We start from the raw sequence: 19,999 nt of genomic DNA, 5'->3' as shown, positions 1-19,999 counted from the left end.
AAAGGACTTTGAAGGAAATGGAAAAGACAAACGTAAAATCTGTTCTAGACAAGTCTATTTGTATCTGTTAGACTTTCCACTGAAGAACTCTGATTACTGATGGAATGGTATTCATCAGTCAAGGAGTCTGTGTATATATTCACATAGTATGCAGGACCAAGCAGTTCCTGCTCCTCCTGTAAATTCACTTGTGAGAAGCTCTCTCAGTGATTCATGCGAGCCATGTTATGATTTAACGATCTGCCTCTGTGTGTCAAGGCCCTGCAGTGGTGGCGTGGCTGATGAAGATGCAGGTGAAGTTGCAGGTAGCCACCCCACCGATGTCTGGGATAGGGATGTAATAACTAGCAGTTTGCTAGCAAGTCTTGAGCTAGCTGTTACTTACTTGACTGCAGTTGTTGGAGCTTAAATTGGAGGTGTAAATAGGCTGAAAGATTTCCAGAGAGGTGTGGACATGCCCATATAAAGAAAGGGAAATGCCCTGGGTTGCGGAAGCTGCAAAATCCAGAAATTGCCTAGGAGGCAAGAGTTGTGTGAAAGAAAAATGCATTTCTTCCTTTAAGGTGAAATTTGAACATCATCTTGGTAATTCATCGTCTTAGTCCTGATACTAGAATGTCATGAACCACACTGGTGTGATTAGGATCAGGAAGCCTTTGTGTTGACGTAGAGGAGTGAGGAGTACATGAAATGCTTCATTTCACTGTGATATATCTGAAAGGAAGCCTAGAAACCAACTCACTCTCAGATGAAATCACTGGTGCGTTATCTTGCCTTTGTGAAGGGCAGGTAGATCTCTGGGCTGGATGCTGTTGAATTTTTTTTCCTGAGTTGGGTGTTTTCCTTTCAGGATTGAGATGTGCAGCTGTGCTTATAATTTGTCTGTCAGACACCTGCAGGAGAGCTTCTGCTAAGTGACGTGTAAGCTCTCGGTGCTGGTTGCTTTGGGCAGATGCCTCCTGGTAGAGCTGACGGGCACGTGGTGCACGTGCGCTATCAGCGGTGCTTCTGCCTCTCTTCTCGGCTACTGCTGCTTACAGAGGTTAGCTGAATTGGGATACCTTCTGAGGCTCCTGGGCTTGATAGAAGGTGGAAACTTCTTCCTTGGGGTGGACTGAAAGATGCCCCTTGATCATAGAGGAGCCTTTAAGTCTTTCGAAGTTGTGGGTCTGTACTAGCCTAGGAGCTGGAGGGGAGCTGTTGAAAGGAAGAACCCTGGCAACATCAGCCTGTCTGTAGACCGCAGCTCTGTAGCCAGGCAGGCTTTCTTCAGCAGGATGCCAGCAAACTATGTAACAGCAGATCCGATAGACTGCATGGAGAGCTACTTGCAAGCAGACATTAGAAGGCATTTGGATCTTGACAGGGAAAGAAAGAACGTCCTCTCACTCATCTGTTACTTATGCACTTAAAGTGTGAATGAATTTGAAGTTACGATATTTTCTAACACAAGGGTGTGTTCACAAAATTAATGATAGTATTATGGGATTGTGTATCTGTGTATGAAGATGCCAGCAAAAAGATAAAAATAACTCTCCTTGTGAGACATTCTTTACATACAAGTTTCATCCCTTTGTCTTATTCATCTGTTGTCTGTCTGGACTATGTATGTTGGAAGGGTTTGATGCAAGGGTTCTTTTCATCATGTCTTTGCATAGTGAACAGCATCTGTGGGGTTTTGCACTTTTAAGTATATACTCTTAGATGCTGAGAAAATACATGGGTTTAGAGAACTGGCCAGCAAAAAAGATGAGAGTGTATCATGAACCTTTTTGACAAAAATTATTCTATGTAAGATTTATGGCACTTTCCATAAGAACAACCTTAGAGTCAGTTCCTTTCAAATGTCATCCTTTTTAATAAGTGAAATGAAGCAAAAATAAAAATGAAATATAAATCATCTCTACTTAAAAACAGCCTCTCTCCATAGTATTTAATTATAAGGTATCAATCAGTACAGACATGAAGACTGAATTGCTGAGGTTCCCAACTTACTTTTTGCCCCTCTGCTCACAAACACGTATGTTCGGTAAATGGCACGTACTCCTCAGATGTTTTGTAGTAAGTTGGCAAGGGTCTTCTCTACTCAGACATGCTTAATAGCTACAGCTTACTTACAGCAATATGCGTTACTCTGCATTGTCCCACCCTTTAGCACAGAACTGCTGGAAGAAAGACAAGGCATACCGATGTAAGTTAACATTCAGAGAAAACGTAGAACAAGGTCAAAGCACACCGTAACCTAAGTGGTCTTGAGTAGTTCATTTTTTTTCTATGTTTATTTGAAAAATGTCCGATAATCTAATATTACTCTAAATTCAAGTAACTCAAAGGTGAACAGTTTGCTTAGCAGTTGCCAGCAGCTGCAGCAAGCATGGAGTTTGAACAAGGGCTATTGTAACAACAACAAAAAAACTATGTTGTTGCATCGGTACTCAAATGTAGAAATACAGAGCATATTTAGGCCCGTATTTGCATCTAGCAAAAAAATTCCACCAACATAACCTTAGTATTTCATATCACTTTTTTTAATTAAAGAAAAAGGAGGGAGAACTACTTCATTAAAACTCATGATTCTTAGGAAGATTTATTGGCTTGTATGGTACTTGTTAAAATCACTGGCTTTTGCATCAGGAACTTAATATTACTTCTTTTTAAAGAATTACGTTATATAAAAATGTGTAATTGCTGTGGCTTCTTTGTATTCCCAAATTTATTTCCACACCTTGCAAGTTATTCTCAGCCCTCTTATACAATGCTAGATCATCATGGGGTGAAGGAACTGTTTGCTTTGTAGAATACAATGCCACTAATTAAAGTTGAAAGTGAATGGACTGAATTAGGATCAGCTCATCCATCAAGGACTAGCTACTGATTATTTACTGACAGCGCTTCATTTAGCTCTATTAATTACACAGTGGCACCGTTACGTAAAGGTTATGAGTTGTTATGGTCCTGAAAATTAAGAAAGAACACACGAATGATAAGTGTATGTGCTCAGCCCGGGAGTCTGAAAGTGGTAAATGTTAAATGGAGTGTTCATGTGAATAATGTATTAAGTGTTTTTTTCTTATCAGCATGTTAATTGCAAGTGAGTAAACAGGGCAGCAGCTTACAGATCTCGACAGGCTCCTTATGCAAGCTGTGATGGCAGTGGCTGTGACACACAGTAATGAAGGAAAGCCTGCCTTTTCATTACTGTTTTAAAAATATTTTTATGTATTTGAATGTAGCCCTAAATTATTTTGGGTTTCAGGCACTAAGGAGAGAAGAATTTTATCTACAGTCTCCTATATTGATTACCCACACTTTCCTCATTGCTTTATCCCTTCTATAACGAACCTTTGACCACCAATCTCCAGACACTACAGTCCCAGCTATGTTACAAACTGGCCTCCCATGTTCCTGCGGCACAGCTGTAACACACATCTCAGTCACATCTGGTAATCTTCCTCAGTGCTAAGCAAAAAGTTCCTCACTTGGAACACGCCAATAATAAGAGACCTCAGCCATATATTTAGTTCTAGCGATACTGATTTAGAAACTGTGAGTGTACATCTTCATTTATCCAACACACACCTAATTTGAGTTAAACATATTCATATTCTCATTGGCGATGTTCTAAACAATTCGCTGAAGAATAATGCATTTTTTTTAACCTTTTCAAAAGTCAAGTTCTGTGGGTTTATGCAGGGGGTATTGGTTTTTTGCTGTTTAAATTGGAGCGTGCCTTTGGGGGGCAGGGGGCGTGTTTCTGAAAAAACGGTAATGCAAGTGGTAAAGTCCAAATCATTTCCTGTGAAAGATCTGTTAGCTGTGGTTGTTTTGTAATAAAACCCTTTGTGCAAAGGAGGCATGGCGTGTATGGGAAGAGCTTGTCTATACACACACACACACACATACATTTAAAAAATAATTCGGAGTTGGAAAATACCGTTCTGTTCACATTCCAAATATGGGCTTGAAAAGACGATTAATATGTTTGTGCTTTTCTGTTCAAGAAGGGGCTTTAATTTTCTGCTTGGTCCTGAGCTGTGAGTTTCCGTCATAATCAGAGATGTTATTAACTGAGATCTGTTTATAATCAAAGGCAAAGCTGAGAGCAACATTACGGCCGCTATACTCGGAGACTGCAACTATTAACAAATTAGTTTTGATTAGTTTGTTTTGTAATAGTGTTGTGTTTTGACATCCTGTTGCATGATGTCAGGAAGGGCCTCTTCTTAAAGTCATCCTGAAAAAGTGTGGCTGTAAAATAGATTCAGGCAAGAAAATGGAAAACAGATGAGGTAGTTGTACGTCATCTAGGGAATGATATTTCTCGAGAGGATAGAAATGATCTAATTGCCTTTGATTTTATGAAACGCTATAAAAAGGATTCTGCTTATATATTAGATTTTACATAAATGGTCATTTTAAAAACTGGAAATTTTGATGTTTGTAACTTAAACTGACACAGTCCAATGAACAAGCACCCTTTCAAACAGTCACCTGCGAACTATCTGGAGGCCCCAGTTAGCGTTTTTGTATTTTCTTCTTTTTGTTGTTGTTCTACCTCTCAGTTGTCCTTTTTCAATCTGTAGAGGCCGAGTGGGAATGAACGCCACTTTACTTTCCATTCCTGCCACTACCTTTCTTTTTTTCCTGTTGTTTTCCTGGTGGCCAGACACTTGTGTGCTGCACTGCTGCAGAGCTGCACAATTCTCATCTAAATCCAATTAGAACATACAAGCAGGTGATCTCAGCATAAGAAATGTGGTTTCCAACCTCATTTTATTTACCAGTTTATGAAACTCTTAGGATGGACCAGTAAGATTTGTTTATTTATTTATTTTAATCTTAAGACTTTTTAAGTTTGGGGAAACCCGTGTGTGTATATATCTGCAGCTACGTGTCACTCGGGCGCTCTTTTACTTGATATGTCAAGAATTAGGGGTAAACTTGATTATTACTTGACACCAGAAATAAAACCTTCAATGCTAGCAAAAGTGAGTATTGATTCAATGGCTGAAATTTTCAATCTATTTTCAAAAAAAAAAAAATTAAAAAATTTCAAATCTAACCTTACAGGTATTAATGACTGTGGTGCTCGACCTCCCATCTTTTGGATGGCAAACAGATCTCTTGCTGACATTCATCATCTTGTTTAGGTGATGTATCAGCCTGAGATTAATCCCCAGTTTTGCCAAGCAAAACTTCGAGCTTTTGTGGGTGTAAATGTGCATGCTTGTCTCTGAAGCAAGGGTATTGTTACCTTATTTTACTGGTGTGTTACAAGGTACTGTATTGATAGTGATGCAGTAGTGGGTATTCCTAGGTAGGTAGGCAGCATTCTGTGGAGGAAAAAAAAAAAAAAAAAAATTTACCACATTAGAATATGCCTTGTCTACCTAAAATACTTTCTGTAATTTTGATGTCAACTTATCCTTTACGTTTTGCTTGCAAACATCCTCGCTGCTGGTACCCTATTCGTCATGAGGCTTCCTCTCAGGACTACAGCACTAAGCTCCCTCCTAGTGCTTCTCTTTGCATTTGTTCTGAACACAGTGTATACATTTATACAAATTGCATTACCCTTTGTTCTAAAATTAACTTCAGTTAACAGTTTCCAATATAAAAACAATTACAAAATGGCTTCTTAAGCAAGGAATCTGTTCTGCTTTTCTATTTTGCCTATATTTTATCACGGTTGTCACTGAAATCTTCTGTGTGTATGCTCTTAATATATCCTTTCAGCTCTCCATAATATCACTGAGGGTTTAACAGAGAACAATTGTATAGTTTGAGCACACGTAATAGGCTACTAGAAGAAATATTTACATCTGGCATGATCAAAGCTTTTGGAGTATATGAATGTGCGTGTGGGAGGTCTAATTTTTATGTGGGTGGATTAACAAAGAAGACTAAAACAGTGCAGTACTTAACCCCTTTCCCTTTATGAAAATTCACTTCCTGAAAATGAAAAAAACATGTAGTACCTGATGGTTATCTCTTGTTTTTCATTGCAAGGAGTAGTATTAATTCTGCTTGTAGCTACTTGTTGGAGGCGCAGAGAAATTTTTTTTATTTCAGCCCCTATGATGGCTTATTTAACAAGATGCTTATCTTGCCTGTGATGTTTTCGTGTGTTGGAACTTAAATATGTTTTAAAATTTTAAAAACAGATAAGTGATCATTTTGACACAGTCTGATAGCCTGTTGAACTGTTGTGGTGGGAGCAGTACGACACTTCCCAGCGCTTGGCAACAGCTACATCTTCAGGTTCGGTTTCTGCTGTTCTAGTTCCTGTGGCTATCAGCTGTAAGCGGCTTCCAGAAATCTGTCATTTGAACGTCTTTTTTTTCAGTTTCTTAAAATAAATAGTTACTTATATATTATGAAAGGCTATTAATAGCCACTTGACTCATCTCTGCTAGTATTTTGTTTACATGACTGATGGTGAAGTTTCGGGTTATGGCTGGCCTGACCTAGCAGCTTGCTGAGAGGGAGGTCTTGCTCTCCTTCTGCATTTCCCTCCTGTGCTCCGAAGGGGACACGGGACCTTCCTTTCCCCAGCTCCCAACCCTACCAGATCTGGCTGCAGGGTGACCAGCTCCGCTTGCTAACCGAGCAGAACCCACGCCACGTGCGTGCCAAATTCCTATTTTGCTATTTTGAGCGTTAGCTTACCACGTGCTCAGCAGAGTACCTGAGCTGGCTCGCGGGAAGCATCAGGAGGCCATGGCCAGAGGCTGGGGTGTGTGGGGGAGAACCACCTGCCCTTTTTGCCCCTGGTGAACTTCAGCATGCTCAGACCACTTTCTGAAGTCCTAGCATGAGTCATGAACACAGTATCAACTAATCTCTAATCCGTGGCTTCTTGAAAATCAGCCAAGTTTTACAGGCAAGCTGCGATGTGAGGCGCAGTTCTTGTCACCAGTTAATACGTCAGTGAAGACATGGACGTTCATTTTCAGAAGACATCACACCTTCTGTGAGTTTCTTAAAAGATCACGTGCGTGCTTACAGCATCCATTGCTGTTACTTTTAGAGCAATGGCACGTTCTTCTCTCTGAAAGCACTGTATACCTATTAAGTCATGGGTATGTACATAACTGTGCTTGTTGTTCTTTATCTAAATAACTTCAGCACTCAAAATCTTACGGGGTTGATGCACCTTCTCTGGATACTTGTGCCATCCTTTTGGTGCCCTTGTGGCAATGGGAGTCTCCACATCAGTTCCTGCACTATTCTAGCATCAAATATTTGTGTGAACTGCTATCGAAGTCAGTGTGTGTCAGTGCAGTGTGTAAATGCCAGCAGCTGGGGAAGCGATGGAAAGCCTTCCAGCCCTCCCTGGAGCCCTGCAGCGGGGGTGGGATGGGCAGGGGGAAGCACAAATTCTGCTGCTGCCAGAGCCTGATCTGTCGTTGAATCTGTGCCGACACCTCAAGTACCAGGAGGCCACTGGAGACCCAAGGTAGGCAGTCTGTTATCTGAATTTCTGGAGTCTCAGTTTCAGCCTTATCAAAGGAGCACTGCTTTGGTTTTCTTTGTCTCCACATCAGATCTGATGTGTTGGTTGGCAGAGCAGTTCACTGGTGTCTGCAGTTCACTGGAGGTTAGTTGCTATCTTTTGGGCCAGTGCCGTGTTGAGGTTTTTCATGCTTTTCCTGGGTGTTAGACCTCCTATAAATGTTACTTGTGTAATTTTTCTATTGTCTTCTTGGGGGGGGGGAAGAAAACCTTCCAACTTATTTTGTTGGGATGCAAGGATTCTCTACAAGCTTGCCATGCTTTGTGACCACAGAGCAGCCTTTTCTTCTGCGTTGCTCTGTTGAAAAACTATCAGCAAGCAAGTTCAATCTGAGCATCACTTGTTTTGCTGCCTCATCAGTTTTCAGCCCCAGTATATGTTCTGGTGCATTACTCAGGAGCCCAGTGTTCTTATCCACAAAGACCACATGATTTTGTTTGCAATTCAGGAGTCTAAATCTGAAAGAAAAAAAAAAAGAAAGAAAGAAAAAGAAAAAATGCCCCAGAAATGGCAGATATTTTAGATGTGTGCAGTTGTATCTATAATCAGTCCTCCAAAGTAACAGCTAACTTCAGGAAGACAGCAGTAGGATATGACATGTTTGGGTTTTAGCTCCCAGCATCACTTAATTTGCTAAATACTCAAAGACAGATTGAATGACACAAGCAAGGGACGTTACATAAATATTGGCAACCACAGGCATTCAGTAATCATCCGTAAAACTCTGGAGGATCATCAGAATTCAGGAGAACTGTTCTGAAAATGTTGTGCTTTGTGTTGGTAACCTGGGTGCTCGTTTCCAGTTCAGAACCCCACGCTGTCTCCGCTTGTATCCTTGCAGCTCGGGGACTGCCAGCATTTCTGAGGGGCGCAGGTGCCCACAGCACTTGAACGAAGTTGTGTTTCTGCCTGGGCCTGAGCAAATCAAACCACAGAGGACAAACATTGTACCTGCCCTTTAGAGTAACAGACATGTTCAAAGTAGGGCACAGCAACAGAGAAAGCAAGCTTGGGGTGGTGGTGGGGGAAATCTTGAAAAGAACCACCAGCAAAAACACCTAAAATAAATGGTGTGGGGACATCGCGCCGTGCTCCCCTGCAAAATCTCCCTCCCTGACAAAACTGAGGGGTGTCCTGATACAGTGCTAAGTCTCGACATGAAGAAAACAGACCTGAATATTTAATTTCTTTGTCTACCAGAGACAAACTGCATATGTAACGTTATTAGTGTCACTGAGAGATTGACTGCCTACCTTCCTGTTGCTTGTTCAAGGAGATTTCCATTTACCCTCATCTAACTCTAAGATAAAGAAGGGACCATCTGTTCTTTTTCCTTCACTCCCTCCTTTATTACAGTCCTTTGTTCTTGTGGTCTCAAATCTTAATTCCTCCTCCCTGATGTCCTCCGTACTTTTCCAGGTCTGTCAAACACCATGCACCCATCTTTTTCCAAGCCTGTTCTGCCTTCAGTTGTTTCTTGCTCTTCCTTATTCGTTGGCATGCCTATTTCCCTAGTTCTGGTATGCAGGCCGTGTTTTACTGTACGCTGCTCTTCTGTGCCAGTACTCCAGAAGATCTGCAGCTGGCACAGGGAGTAGGGAGTGTTGCACAACAGAGGTGTGAAGGGTGGCTGCTGCTGGACTGCACTGTTGTACCTCTTGCATGTTAGTGGTTGTCCTTCGTGAGAAATGTTTAAGGACCCTCCGACACAAAAAGTGAGGTCAGCCTTCCATGTCTGTTACCGATTTTTCTGAATAATTCTGGCTCTGCTGCATTTCCGCCTCAGAAAAGACAGTCTTCAAGAATGATGTGTCTGGATGATGTGTCCTTACTACTTAGAAGTAAGACCCTTCTGTGAACAGCTGTTTTTTGCTGGTGACTGTGGACACAAGGGTAAATTTTGCCCAAATCCATTTTACACTAACGAATTTTACAGGGACTTGTTCGTTACTGCTCCTCCTCCAGTCCTCTTCCTTCATGCCCATTTAAAAAAAAAAAAAAAAAAAGGAAAAACTACATTAACATTACCACTGGATAAACTTGTATTGGTGAAGGCAACTGTTGGATCTGAATGCAAACAAGGCTGATGGCATTTTTATGTATTCCATTATTGTGAGCAGGCCTAGGAACAACATAGTTAGAACATCATCTGCACAGATGAGAGCAGTGGAGAAGTTTAGGGAAGAAATCTGGTGTGGATGATGGCTTTGTGTACAGTTCTGGCATGATTTGTCCATTTCTTCAGTCCCCAGGGAAAAAAACTGTAGCAGCCGATAGCAAAAACTGTATAGATATATCTCTGTGATGATATTGTAAGCAGTGTCTGTCTTTCCCTCCTCGAACATCTCCTCTAAGCCTGTCTTGCATGCTTGATCTCTCTTACATATGTGTGCATGTATATAAACGTATAACCTACTATATAGAGAGAGATTGCATACTAAATGATGATTCCTTCTATATCTCAGTCCTTTAAAACATACAATGTGCTGTAGGCTTCGAGATCCAGTGAATCACCAGGTCACATTTACGGTATAGCTGCAGTTTTGCATAAATAGTCACCATGTAATAGTGTCAGGACTGTCTCTGAACAAATTTTTAACAGACATCTTGGTATACTTGAACCTTTGTTAAGGAATGCCACTATATGAGCAGAAAAAATACTAGGCATCAGTGTTTCAGTTGCTTCATGTATGATTTTGGGACTGGAAAAAAGACTCCAGGTGTTAGAGAAACAAATACTCATCTGGCATACTTGCAGTCTTTCTAGATGTGTTTGTGTAAATTCAGCATCTGCTTTCAAGAAATCATTTTTGTGCTGATCTTATTTGAAAATGTTTCTGGCCTTGCTATACCTCGTTGCACGTATTTTCTCTCAACAGAGTTTGCACTTAGGATAGTGAATGCTCCGATGGCCTTGGACTTAGCGTTTGGCACACTGTGTGAGCTGCTTCAGCTGTGGGGGGAAGCCGGTGCCGGCGTGCCGATCTTGCTGGAGTGGCTGCTGGGAGACAGTGATCTACGACAAGGCTCGGAGACTTCAGCTCTGGTAATTCTAACATCTAGCTGCTCCCTCACATTGGGATGGCTGTGTTTCTTGCGGTAGGAATAGAATGAAATGGCTAATCTGATGAAGCCATTCCCTAACGGTCATTACTCCAGTATTAATTGTATTTACAATTATAAAAAAAAAAAAATCACGTGGACAGATTTAGAATAAATAAATAGAGTTGATGTCAGTGGCCTGGCAATATCAGTATAAAATTAAAAAGACCAACAAACAGAGATTGAAATAAATCAAGAGTTACTTAACAAATCATTGTTGACTGCAGCTGTAACTAATTGCATTCAGTGGCATTGCAGATGATCGCCCGCCTTGAATCTAAAGTGCTGTTGTGGGTGCCAGGCACATGTGGCATTCAAGAACCGTGTTCCCCCAGCTGCTTGTCCAGAGATTGCAGCTACGTATTTGGTAGCCTCATGCCATCTTCATAGGACTGGTGCTGTACAGCACTTAGCCTCACTTACCTAAGCCATCGCCTTCAGAAAGATTATTCATGCAAAGAAAAGCTTTGCCATGTTGGTTCTGTAGAGCCTAAAGCCGTATATAGCACTGCGCTACCTTCGCCATGACAAGGCTGTAAGAATGAAAATCAGGCTAGACGGTAACAGGGAAGTAGCGGGAACAGGGATGTTTGTTGACAATTAATATGCACCATAAAATGTATTACGAAACTTCTCTTAAGCCTGTGGTTTAGGTACGCCTTTCTGATATTTCACTGGCTGATACCATTTTCCTTTTCCACTTAATCCACTCAAAAAGCTCCATGAGATAGCAAATTACCATGCTGGTTACAGGAGTCTCTGTGAAATACAAGACAGTTACAGTGGAAGGCAAGCACACGTTAAGGATTAGGACTACTACTTACTTCCACTATTCCCCAAGAGTTATACCACAACTGCCTCATTTTTGAAGGTAGAATTTCTTTGGCAAAGGAAGAAACTTCATATTGCATTGAAAACCTGTGAAAAATGATGCATATGAATTTTTCCTTTTTTTTTTTTTTGGTAGAAATAACCTGTAACAGGCTCTAAACTCTACTTCTCTTTGTATCTTTCTTATACTTTAAAATGCTTTCATTGTTATCCAGCCCACAAGTCGTTTCCTAATTGCTGTTGGTTTTCTTTTCGTTAAGGAAGAAGATGATAACCTGTTTGATAAAGGGGAAGTGAATTTTTGGGAAGAGAAGTTAACTAACGTCAGACAACTTAGTAAGCACCTTTTACGGCTTGTACAAGTGACTCATCTAACCTTACCAGATCAGGGAGAACTTAATCGACTGTCCAGAAGGGCACAGGACCGCGCCCAGCTTGTTGCACGCCTTCTTAGAGCGCTTCCTCCGACTCCAGAATTTTCAAAAACTTCAGAATTCACAAAATTGGCTATTCAGAATGAAAGAATATCAGTCTGCCTTAAAATAATAAATTTGCTCAAGTCTGATGAGATTTGCAAAAACGGAAGTCCAAAAAAATAAACTAAAACAAAACAAAACACTAAAAGTTAATTCTCAGGGAACTACAGACATTATAGTGGATTGGCAGGGGACTGAATTCTATGGATATTCAAGGAATTAAGGTATTGCTATGACAACCCCAGTAAACCTGTAACAAACTATTCACTATTCATGCTAAAAACGCATTTTCCATATATGAGTCCGTTGATTTATTTTTTTTTGGTCAGGTGTGCTGTGGGAGACCATTCCTTTTAAATGCATTTGCTAATTTCATTCAGCTGAGTATGGTTTATTGTAGCTACTGTGGGAAGTAAAGCAGCTAAACCTAACATTTTCCATTCATCCAGGTGCAGGCCACCTGTCGTTGTGTTACATTTTATCCTGGATTTTTACCTCCTGTATTTTAATACCAAGAAAAAAACTTCTTTTTGGGGGGCTCCTTTCGACAGGTAAAATGTTAATTATTAAATTGATAAGGGAAATTTTTATTTTAAGTTAAACCTTGGATCCTTTCTTTGTCCGTGACAAATTCTAGACTACAGTTTAAATTTTACTGCATTCTTCTCTGGAGGAAGGCAAGGATCCTTACTTTGCTAGTAGCCTTGTTTTGTAGATGGAAACAGCATTAGTTACGCTTCGCATGCCTATGTTTCCTGTAAATCAAATAACTACTTTTGTGAAATTGCTCTCAAATGAAGTTGGCAGTGTTGAAAACAAAGCGCTGTTCCACTTAGAACAAAATAGTTTTGTCTTTACTTCAAAACACCTTGCTCTCCAAGCAGTCTTGAAAAAGAGGGTCCTGCTCGGTAGAACGAGGCCACCAGAGATGTGCAGGAAGCATCCTCGTGCTACAGCGCTCTCCCTCCCGAGGTTTTGCAGCGAGCCCTCGGGTAAGAGCTGCATGGAATGTGCCCAGTGCTCAACCATTTCATTGTCTGAGGTACAAAACCGTTTGTCGCGCTTTCTGGATTTATTTCTCTGGGAATTTGGAGTTGGCTGTGATGTGAAAATGAGACGTCAAAAATAAATACTTATTTTAAAAAGGATTTATGTTCCTTCAGTCGAGGGCTATGATTTTACATTTGGTCTGGTCATAGCTGGGCATAACCAAAACAAAGCTGTAAGTCGATATATATAGTTACTCCAGTCCCCTTGGAAGAGTTACAGAGTTATGTGCCATACGCGGTTGCTCACTTTCAGCCTCGCGGCTCGCAGCTGCCCGTTGGCACAGCCTCGCTGCGCGGCTGGGTGACGATGCAGCGAGCACGCGGTGCTCGGAGGGCTGCAGGCTCTGCCGTGCTGCCGGTCTCCGGGAGGTGGCAATGCAACACAATGCAACGCAGCGCGGCTCTGCAGCCTGTGTCAGCTCCTGGCCGGGCTCTTCACGAAGAGCGACCGTCCTGGTCTGCCCATGGCATCCCAGTCGTGTCGCCGACTCCTTGTGACGGCGTAAGTTTGGGGAGGAATCTGCTGTAAACCACGATAAGCTATCGAATTGAGCCCAACGAATGTGTGCAAACTACACCAGGCTAACTCACTCTAGGCAAAAACTCACGTCTGAACAGAAGTGGAAGTACTCGCTGTAGGTTTCCAGGATTCGAGATTACTTATGTAAGTAATTCACAATGCAACATGAGACTTCGCACAGCAAAAGGAGAATGTTAGAATCCGAGATGGAAACTTGTTTCATAGGATATGTGTTATCTAATGCAATAAAGCCACGCTGTGAGCTAGCCTGGAAATTAATTTGTTGGCATCTGTTTGCAGCTCCTGGGCAAAGAGTAGCCCAGGTTACGTCTGGAAGCCGTTTTTAAGAGTAGTCAGGGGCCGCACAACTGTTTGACAGCTGCCCGTTAGCGCAGCTCCCAGCTTTTGGGACTGGTGCAGCAGCAAATCTGGCAGGACAGGGCACTGTGAGTACCAAAAGGACGGCTCGGTTCTGTGCCCTCGGTTATTTCAGCAGTGAGCGTAAGGCTACCTGGTAGCCCTGTTTTTTGTGCCTTATTGGAAAGAAGTTGAAGTGTGTGTGCAGGTTTACATTGAGCGACGGGCAAATCCAGAGGCAGAGCAGTGTAGCAGTAGGTCCACGGCGACCGTAAAACCCGAGTAACTCAGCGAAGCCGTGAGGGCTGGGTTAAGGGGTGCAGGAGCCGGCCCCAGGGTGCAGCGCTGCTCGCCGTGCTCTGAGCGCGGCCGCGAGCAGGGCTCCTCCTCGCCTCGCGGCGAGCAAACGCGGCGCTGGGCGCTAGCACAGCGCAACGGGGCCCGGGCTGGTTTGTAACCGCTCCACCAGGAGCTCGGCGGGGCGGCAGGGGGCGGCACAGCGCCGGGCACGGCGAGGGGGGGGGGTGGGGGGGGAGAAGCAGCGCGCTGCGGGCAGCCGGGAGCGAGCCCGCCCGGCCCCGGGGCGGCCCCGGGCTTTTGTCTCGGGCCCATTACGTGGCACAAGCGGCGGCGGCTGAGGAGGAGGAGGAGGAGGAGGAGGAGGAGGAGGAGGAGGAGGAGGAGGAGGAGGAGGAGGAGGAGGAGGAGGAGGCGGCGGCTCCGCGCCGACCCGAAATGGCGGCCAGCGCCGGCCCCGCCGCGGGGCGGGGCGAGGCGGGCGGCGGGCGGGGCGCTGGGCCCCGGCGCCTCCCCCCCGTGCCTTGGCGGCGGCGTTTATATGGGGGCGGCGCGGGGCCCCGCCGAGCTCCCGCCGGTCGCCCGCTGCCCTGCAGCCGCCGCCGCCGCCCCGGCCCGGCTCCCGCCGCCCCGCCGGGAAGGAGACGGGAGCGTTTCGGATCCGTGAGCGGCCGGCACCCCCCTACCCTACCCCACCCCGCCGCCGCCACCTCCCGCCCAGTCGTGGCTTTTGCAAACCCTCCGAGGGGAGCGGGATCTTTCGGTCCTTCCTGCGTTTCCGACCATTACAGGATCTAGCGATGTCTACGACGCTGTTATCGGCCTTCTACGACATCGACTTCTTGTGCAAGGTAAGGGCCGGGCCGGGGCGCGGGGGGAGCCCCGCAGGGGGCTGCGGGGCGGCTTCGCGGGGGTCGCGGGGCGCCTCCGTGCCCCCGTCCCCGTCCCTGCCCCGTCCGCGGCTCCGGGGCCGTGCCCGGGGCGGCGCGGGCTGGCGGTCGCCCTGCAACCTGCCTCTCTCCGCTCTCTCCTCCTCCTCTTCTCCCGCTCCCCGTCCCCCCGTTCTCCCGCCCCGCTCGCAGACGGAGAAGTCCCTGACCAACCTGAGCAGCATGCTGGACAAGAAGGCCGTGGGGACCCCGGTCACCCCCCCCAGCTCCAGCTTCGCGCCGGGCTTCCTGCGGCGGCACTCGACCAGCAACCTGCCGGCCCTGGCCGGCGGCTCCAAGTTCCCCAGCCCCACCGGCTCCAGCTCTTCCTCCTCCTCCTCCTCTTCCTCCTCCTCGTTCGGCAGCCTGAAGGAGACGGGCTCCGGCGGCGGAGGCGGCGGCAGCAGCAGCCCCACGGCCCTGCTCAACAAGGAGAACAAGTTCCGGGACCGCTCCTTCAGCGAGAACGGCGAGCGCAGCCAGCACCTCATGCAGCAGCTCCAGCAGCAGCAGCAGCAGCAGCAGCAGAAGGGGGGCGGCTCCGGCGGCGGCGGGGGGGCCCCCATCAACTCGACGCGCTACAAGACGGAGCTGTGCCGCCCCTTCGAGGAGAGCGGCGCCTGCAAGTACGGCGAGAAGTGCCAGTTCGCGCACGGCTTCCACGAGCTGCGCAGCCTCACCCGCCACCCCAAGTACAAGACCGAGCTGTGCCGCACCTTCCACACCATCGGCTTCTGCCCCTACGGCCCCCGCTGCCACTTCATCCACAACGCCGACGAGCGCCGCCCGGCGCCCGGCGGGGGCACGGCCGCCGCGCCGCCCGCCTCGGCCGCCCCCCCGCACCACCACCACCACCACCACCACCAGCACGCCCCGCACCCCGCCGGCAGCACCGGCGACCTCCGCGCCTTCGCCCCCCGTGACCACCCCCTGGGAGGCGGAGGAGGAGGAGGAGGCGGCGGCGGCGGCTTCGGGCACCCCCGCGGCGGCGGGGGCAGCGAGCGGCCCAAGCTGCACCACAGCCTGAGCTTCTCCGGCTTCTCCGCCCACCACCACCACCACCACCCGCACGCCGCCGCCCCGCCGCCCCCGCCGCCCCCCGGCGGCCGCCTGGACGCCGCCGCGCTGCTGGAGAGCCCCGGCGGGTCGCGCACGCCGCCGCCGCCCGCCTCGGCCTCGTCGTACTGCGAGGAGCTGCTCTCGCCGCCCTGCGCCAACAACGCCTTCGCCTTCTCGGGCCAGGAGCTGGGCAGCCTCATCGCGCCCCTCGCCCTGCACACCCCCAGCTTCGCCGCCGCAGCCGCCGCCGCAGCCGCCGCCGCCGCCTATTACCGCTGCCAGCAGCAGCAGCAGCAGCAGCCCCCGCCGCCGCCGCCCCCCGGGGGGGGCTGCCCGCCGCCCCCCGCCTCGCCGCCCTTCAGCTTCCAGCCCCTGCGCCGCCTCTCCGAGTCGCCCGTCTTCGACGCGCCGCCCAGCCCGCCGGACTCGCTGTCGGACCGCGAGAGCTACCTGAGCGGCTCCCTCAGCTCCGGCTCCCTCAGCGGCTCCGAGTCGCCCAGCCTGGACTCGGGCCGCCGCCTGCCCATCTTCAGCCGCCTCTCCATCTCCGACGACTAGGCCGGCGGCTGCTGCTGCTGCTGCTGCTGCTGCTCCCGCTGCGCCCCCCGCCGCCGCCCCCGGGCCGGCCCCGCGCCCCCCCCGCAGCCGCGAGCGCAAGTAAGTCGCAGGGGGAAGAGAGAGAACCCTGCTCTTTTTTTTTTTTTTTTTTTATACGTATATCTATCTATATATCCACCGAGAGCTGAACAAAAAAGCGTTTTGCGAAAGGGCGAGTGACGTGAACTGAACAAACCTATTTTTATAGAGAGACCTTGGAAGAAGGGGATTTTTGTTTTGGGGTTGTTTTTTTTTTTTTTTCGTTGTTGTTCTTTGGAGACAAGTTATGATACGCACCAGCAGCAGCCATTCCATCTGTGTTCAGAGGAAAAAAAAAAAAAAAGAAAGAAAACAAAACACGAGCGTTAGCAAAGACACCACCAGAAAGCAACAAACAATCCGGGGAGCGCGGGTTCTGCCTTTTCAGCTCCTCCACATCTGCAGGCACACGCAGAAAAGCCACCGAGCAGTTCTTGTCTTTCAATCCAGTTCAAATAAAAACACAGAACGTAACTAAAACCTATAAGCTTTTTTTAAGAAAAGAGAAATCCAACATCCTGCCAAGAATATGCCTTGATAACAACCTTCTTTTTTTATATATCTATATATTATTATTATAACAAATGCTAAAACCTTCATTCCAAAGTTTAATATTGGTTCCATTGCCACCACTTAGTGGATGTTTGGCTTAGAACAATTTTTTTTTGTTGTTGCTTTATTTGGAAGCACTCAACTGAGTTTAGTTTGTAATTGTTGGAGAATAACTGCTGATTTTTTTAATTTTTTTTAGCTGTTTGAGTTGATTGCATGAATGAGTCACTGCACACAACTCAATATGAAACTATTTAACTTATTTATTATCTTGTGAAAAGTATACATTGGTAATTTGTTCATACTGTATTTATCGGGTATGATGAAAAGCAATAGATATATATTCTTTTATTATGTTTAAATTATGATTGCCATTATTAATCGGCGAAATGTGGAGTGTGTTCTTTTCACAGTAATATATGCCTTTTTGTAACTTCACTTGGTTATTTTATTGTAAATGAGTAAAATTCTTAATTTAAGAGATTGTATGTAATATTTATTTCATTAATTTCTTTCCTTGTTTACGTAAATCTGAAAGATTGCATGGTTTCTTTATAGAAATCGGTCTCGATGCTGTGGAAGTAGTTTGAGCAATTTCTATGGGTTTTTTTAGAATGTAAATGGTTGTAGCCCGTCCGAGTTGAAAAACAAACAAGTAGAAGAAGGGGGGGGGGGAAACAAACCAACAAAAAAAAAAAAGACTGACTTTGCAATCAGACTTCAAAGTGGCAAATCTAATTTCAGAGTCGTTTAAAGTAACCAAAAAGTATTTCTTGTTGCCTAACTCCACCAATCACACTGTGATATAGTCTCAAAGTATGTAGCAATAATTGGGGGTCCCAGTATTATGTCTCACAGTGCCTTCTTGAGGGTCCATGCTTGCCTTAACTATTTCTCAACCAAATAAGTATTTTTCTTAATGCTTGAGATGATAATTTGAATGTAGGGATGGGTTTTAACTACAGCAAAATTTCACCACTCTTTATTTTATAAGAATGGAGGCCATCTTTGGATCTGAAACTTTATACAGTACACGAGCATATCTTGTTTAATTGAATTCCAAAACTTGTAATTTTTTTTTTCTTATGTAGAAAGGCGGGAGTTTTCCGAAACTTTCCTGGACGGTGGATGAATGAGCAGTAGCTTAGTTTTGTTTGTACATAGGTACAGATTGAGCACTATGTACTCTTTTGGACTACTTTAACAGAAGTATGTTTTGAATGTAACTAAAGGATAAGTCAACTTGAGTTGTAATATATTTTTCGGGAGTCAGTTCACTACAAATTGTGTGAGACTGTAAACTTTGTACTGTAAATGTTTTGTAGTTCTCCCAATAAAGTTTTTTTGAAAAAAAAAAAAAAAAAGGGAACAAAAAACCAGCACAACCCCAACTGTTGGAGCCCTGCCTAGGCCGCGCTTCCCGCTCGCCCCCCTCACGCCCGGGCCTGGCTGCAGATTAACCAGGCCCCGCTCCTGCAGCCCGCTCTGGTCGGCGGCCAAAGCTAATAAACGCTTCCAGAAGGTTCGGCCCTGCGGGTGCCGCCAGTGTGCTCTGTCCTGCTTCCCCTTTTTTATTTTTTTCCCCCGTGTGGTGTTTTTTTTTTTTTCCCCTTCCTTTCTTTTTAGGAAGAGGGCTAGAGGATTGGGCCCCTGCTGCCTCTGCCTTAGCAGCTGGAATGGAAAAATCTAGTAATGGCATTTATCGCCAGCACGGCTAGTAACGTGCCATTAGCCTTCCCTGCTTGTTTGGGATAAGGAGGAAATGGCAGTTTGGGCAATAAAAAGGCGTAATTAAGGCTTACCCTTTGTCCCAAAAGCTGCGTTCCTCAGCGGGAGGAGCGAGGGCTCCTGTGAGGGCTCCTGCCTGGGTGCTCCCGGGGCTTGGGGCATATCGGTGTCAATTGGGCCCGCGTTAAATGTGGTAAGGGGTTTCCAGGGCTTGGGTTTTTCAACAAACTACCTTTCCAGGGGTGTATTTATATAACAAAATGACTCAGCGGCCTGGGGACTACGCGTTTGTTAACACTGGAGGGATTTTCTTCACTCCCAACTTCATGCTTTGGTTCCTTATTCCAATTGATCCCTTAAACTTTAAGTCACGGTTTCTACAGGCTTATTTTTGTTCTTTTGTCAGACTAATAATAAATGTTGTTAACATCGTGGCATCTCTGCGCTGTCTGGACTGCCACGGTACTTTCTATAAATACGAGGCAGAATGTAATACGGGTGCCATATGTTTGTGTAACAAACCTTGGACTGACTCTGGGTTTAAAATTAAAACAAACGTAAGCAATGTATGACAACACAGGCCAGCGGCAGCGGTCCGCCTGTTTTTTCGTGGGTCGGCCTGACACTCTGCTTGGAATCGCTCCCGTGGGTTCCCAAAACGACTCCTGGAGGAGCTGCTTCACGCGCTGCCTGCGGGGCACCTGGCGCGGCCGGGTCCCTCCTTCGTCCCACGGCAGCCCCCGTGCCCGCCAGCAGGAGCCGGGCGCCCTTGGCTCCAGCTCTCGGCTCAACAGGAGGCCGAGCCAATGTTTTAACTCACCTTTGGGATTTGGAAACTGCCCAAAGTGGGACAGGACAGCCTGGGTGACCAGTCCCTGAAGTCGCAGCGCGTGGGAAAGCGGGGCCCGAGCCGCCTCGTAGCCTGCCCCAGGGCTCGGAGGCCAGTC

General features: G+C 46.3%; 2 protein-coding genes across 3 annotated transcripts in view; both read left to right on the top strand.

Moving 5' to 3' along the window:
* Positions 1-13,071, top strand: part of THADA (THADA armadillo repeat containing) — a 166,320-nt gene extending 153,249 nt beyond the window's left edge. For both annotated transcript variants that reach the window (XM_080586672.1, XM_080586673.1), the window contains exons 37-38: positions 10,396-10,562; positions 11,710-13,071. In XM_080586672.1, coding sequence (XP_080442798.1) covers positions 10,396-10,562; positions 11,710-12,048 — 506 coding nt within the window. In that variant the 3' untranslated portion in view covers positions 12,049-13,071. The remainder of the gene's footprint in view (positions 1-10,395; positions 10,563-11,709) is intronic.
* A 1,648-nt stretch (positions 13,072-14,719) lies between these two features.
* On the top strand, positions 14,720-18,117 carry ZFP36L2 (ZFP36 ring finger protein like 2). The gene is made up of 2 exons (XM_080586685.1): positions 14,720-14,999; positions 15,231-18,117. Exons 1-2 carry the CDS (start codon positions 14,949-14,951, stop codon positions 16,692-16,694), a joined length of 1,515 nt encoding a protein of 504 aa, XP_080442811.1. The 5' UTR covers positions 14,720-14,948; the 3' UTR covers positions 16,695-18,117.
* Positions 18,118-19,999: the final 1,882 nt, after the last annotated feature.

The sequence above is a fragment of the Anser brachyrhynchus genome (genome assembly GCF_964034855.1).
Source record: "Anser brachyrhynchus genome assembly, chromosome: 3".
NCBI lineage: Eukaryota > Metazoa > Chordata > Aves > Anseriformes > Anatidae > Anser > Anser brachyrhynchus.
Note: the sequence above shows the minus strand (reverse complement) of the source record. Positions and strands in the feature narration are given on the sequence as shown.

Excerpts from the sequence above, each read along its gene's own strand:
- ZFP36L2 (XM_080586685.1), top strand. The coding sequence starts at position 14,949 with ATGTCTACGACGCTGTTATCGGCCTTCTACGACATCGACTTCTTGTGC. Across the intron at positions 15,000-15,230 it reads ACATCGACTTCTTGTGCAAG|ACGGAGAAGTCCCTGACCAA; the intron begins GTAAGGGCCGGG and ends CCCCGCTCGCAG.